The 3,100-nt window shown below is 41.3% G+C and overlaps 1 protein-coding gene across 1 annotated transcript in view; it reads left to right on the forward strand.

Annotated features, from left to right (window-relative positions):
• CNTN5 (contactin 5) overlaps nt 1-3,100 on the forward strand; it is a 1,092,962-nt gene that overhangs the window by 1,079,217 nt on the left and 10,645 nt on the right. The window contains exons 22-23 of the mRNA XM_005872208.2: nt 708-894; nt 1,330-1,442. Coding sequence (XP_005872270.1) covers nt 708-894; nt 1,330-1,442 — 300 coding nt within the window. The remainder of the gene's footprint in view (nt 1-707; nt 895-1,329; nt 1,443-3,100) is intronic.

A 3,100-nucleotide genomic window follows, 5' to 3' on the forward strand; every position in this document is an offset into this window, starting at 1 on the left:
GAATTGTTCCCCTGTGCACTTATGCATAAAGTTTAGTGCCTGAAAAAGTTAAGCTTTAGGTACACAGAGGCAATTACTGAATCTCATGGAGAGACCAAGTTTGGTACGGGATGAGCTCCATGAGTTCATAACCAGAACAGATCATCTCAGTGCACAAAATGTGCTTCGACATACAGCTCTTCCCCTCTCCCTCCTTCCCATAATCTAACAATATGCATTCTCGACATTTAGACCACTCCACGTTATCATGAGTTTCTGTCACCTCTTCTCTATTAAACCCATACAGCTTGTGTGATTCACCTTTATTCCAGGCCCAGGAGGAAATATTCTTCATTCTTCTTTCTCAAATAATTCATTCAAAGCACCAGGGCTTTGAAGGATAAATGGTTCTGATGACCTAGGAGAGAAGAGCACTTCCGTTTCTTTCAGTGATTCTTCCTTAATGTTCTTCGTGCTACCAGGCTACACGGTAGCACCTCTCCTTGTTTTGCTGAGTACTGCTCAGCACAGATGCAAATGGACAGTGCACACAGATGCAGATTGGGCCCTAAGAATGTGATTTTAGCCTCACTAGTAGGACCTGTTAATTGAATGTTACAGGAGTAATTTCCTACAGATGAGTGTGCGAAACATTTTTTAAAGTTCAAATAATCACCAGCAGAGGGGAAACCTTAAAATTAATCTGTCATGTGATAATATGTTGACAGGTTAGTTATCGGAAAGACGAGGAACAAGAAGATGCAGCAGAAACAGTCAAAACGAAGGGGAACGAGTCATCTGTCACCCTGACAGGACTGGAAGGAAACACATTATATCACTTCACAGTGAGGGCCTATAATGGAGCTGGATATGGGCCACCGAGCAGTGAAGTGAGCGCAACCACCAAGAAATCCCGTAAGTGACCGGCACTTTTCATTCGTTTCAGACTAAAAGGAAACATCTTTTAGCATTTCTGAAAGCCACATGAGGTACATAATAAGCAGAGTTGACGGAGAGTTTAGATACATAGTCTTGTTCATTGCTTAGATCTGACTTCCAAAAATAGATCAGCAATTTCTGCATTCACAGTGGATAAAGGTTATTTTCCTGTGAAACAAGGCTAAGCGATTTTGACACGAAAGGGAGATAAAAGGACTCAGGTTCAAAAGCTCAGTAGAGTAACTATTAAAATGACAATTCTGGAGCAAAACTCTCCTTTCTGACTCTAGCTGGAAGGAACCTTTGGTGCCAGCCAACTGTGAAGCACGCGAAAAGACTGAAATGCAGGGATTTTAAGTGAGGAAATGTATGTAAGACCCCTTGTCAGTTCTTTCACTTCTTATCTTGCAGCCCCTAGTCAAGCACCTGCCAACCTCAGGTGGGAGCAGCAAGGCTCTGAGCTTTCTCTGGGCTGGGAACCTGTCAGACCATTAGCCAACGAATCTGAAGTCATGGGCTACAAGGTCAGTGTTTCTTCACTCCCTGGGGTAGACACTGGTCTCGAACACTGTTATTGTGAGGATGTATAATTAATAAGCCATAAAAAGACCCATCACAGCCCTAGCCGGTTTGGCTCAGTGGATAGAGTGTCGGACTGCGGACTGAAGATCCCGGGTTCAATTCTGGTTAAAGGCACATGCCCTGGTTGCAGGCTCAATCCCCAGTAGGGAGGAGGGTGCAGGAGGCAGCCAATCAATGATTCTTTCTCATCATTGATGTTTCTATCTCTCTCTCTCCCTTTCCATTCCTCTCTGAAATCAATAAAAATATATTTTTTTAAAGACCATCACATACCAGTTTTGCTTTTTCTGTCATTTTCCACCTCTATGCCTAGGAAGAATTTCCTGCAGTAAGGAAGCCACGGCAGTCAGAATTCATCCCCACTGCACCAGGCATGGGAAAGGAATGAGTAGGAAAAGCAACAACAATTTGAGTAGAGGGTCCCACGAAGCACAGTGTCAGAACCCACAGAATGTATCCTGGTGTTCTCTCTCCACAGACAAACTGTGCTGGCAGATGGAAAATACTAGATGACTATTTGATAGAAAGACTTTCTATTAGCAAAGAAACAGAGGAAGAAAAAATGCTAGGCCAGCACACAGCATTGGAAGGAGCTCATGGAGAGAGACAGAAAGCTCCAAAGTAGATGTAACATTTCACATACGGCCATCCTGCTTCGTGTCAGCAAGAGATCTGGAAATATGAAAACATTTAGATAGTTTGTTCTCGAAAAACAGCTTTGTCTCTGATTTTAAAATAGATGTGGCCTATGTATTGAATTGGCTGAGCTTCAAATTTTAGTCCATACATCAGATTCGGTTTATTGTCTTAAACTCCAGACATAATCATTAGTTGAATATTATTTATAGCAGAATTTAAAAATATTTCAGTGGTAATATTTAGACTGAACAGCTTCATTTAGGTGGCTTTTCAGCTACCAGAGATGGTAACATTTTGTATAAAAGTGATAAAATTCTAAAGCTAAAAAAAAATGAGAAGTTATAAATTGAATATATTTTTTAAGGTAAGTAATATCCATTAAGAATATTTTAAGATGCAAACTGCAGCATTTCTTACAGACTGTAATTGGTATGGATCACAGACACCCCCACATTCAAACGTACACACTCCAATCTGTCATAATCCCCAAGGATATTGAATTTGACCTTTTGGGGGTGGGCAGGTGAGCCATTTTCTGAACCCTTTTCTCAGTCCCCTTTTGTACATACCCTTCCCCCTGTCCTCACTACTTGTCCTCTAATGCAAATATAGCCTTCAGTGATTAGGAGTAGAAGTACAATGAGAGTGATAGACCAAGAACCAATATAAAACCTCATTAGCATATGGCAAGCAATCTCCCAAACAGGAGTGGCAAATAGAACACAAGGAAAAGCTAGGTGAAAGCAATGGCGTCAGGCACCTCTCAGGTGAGAGGAGAAGCACCATTTAACCTGGAGAATACGTGAGGTTGAACATAAGTGTCCCAGATGAGGTGACCCTACACTTTGTTCACAATTGCCATTTCTGTCTCTGTCATTGCTCTTCCTTTTTATTTTATTTTAATTTTATTTTTTGTCAATCCTCACCCGAGGATATTTTTCCATTGATTTTTAGGGAGAGT

This window comes from Myotis brandtii, unplaced genomic scaffold (assembly GCF_000412655.1).
Source record: "Myotis brandtii unplaced genomic scaffold, ASM41265v1 scaffold37, whole genome shotgun sequence".
NCBI classification, from domain to species: domain Eukaryota; kingdom Metazoa; phylum Chordata; class Mammalia; order Chiroptera; family Vespertilionidae; genus Myotis; species Myotis brandtii.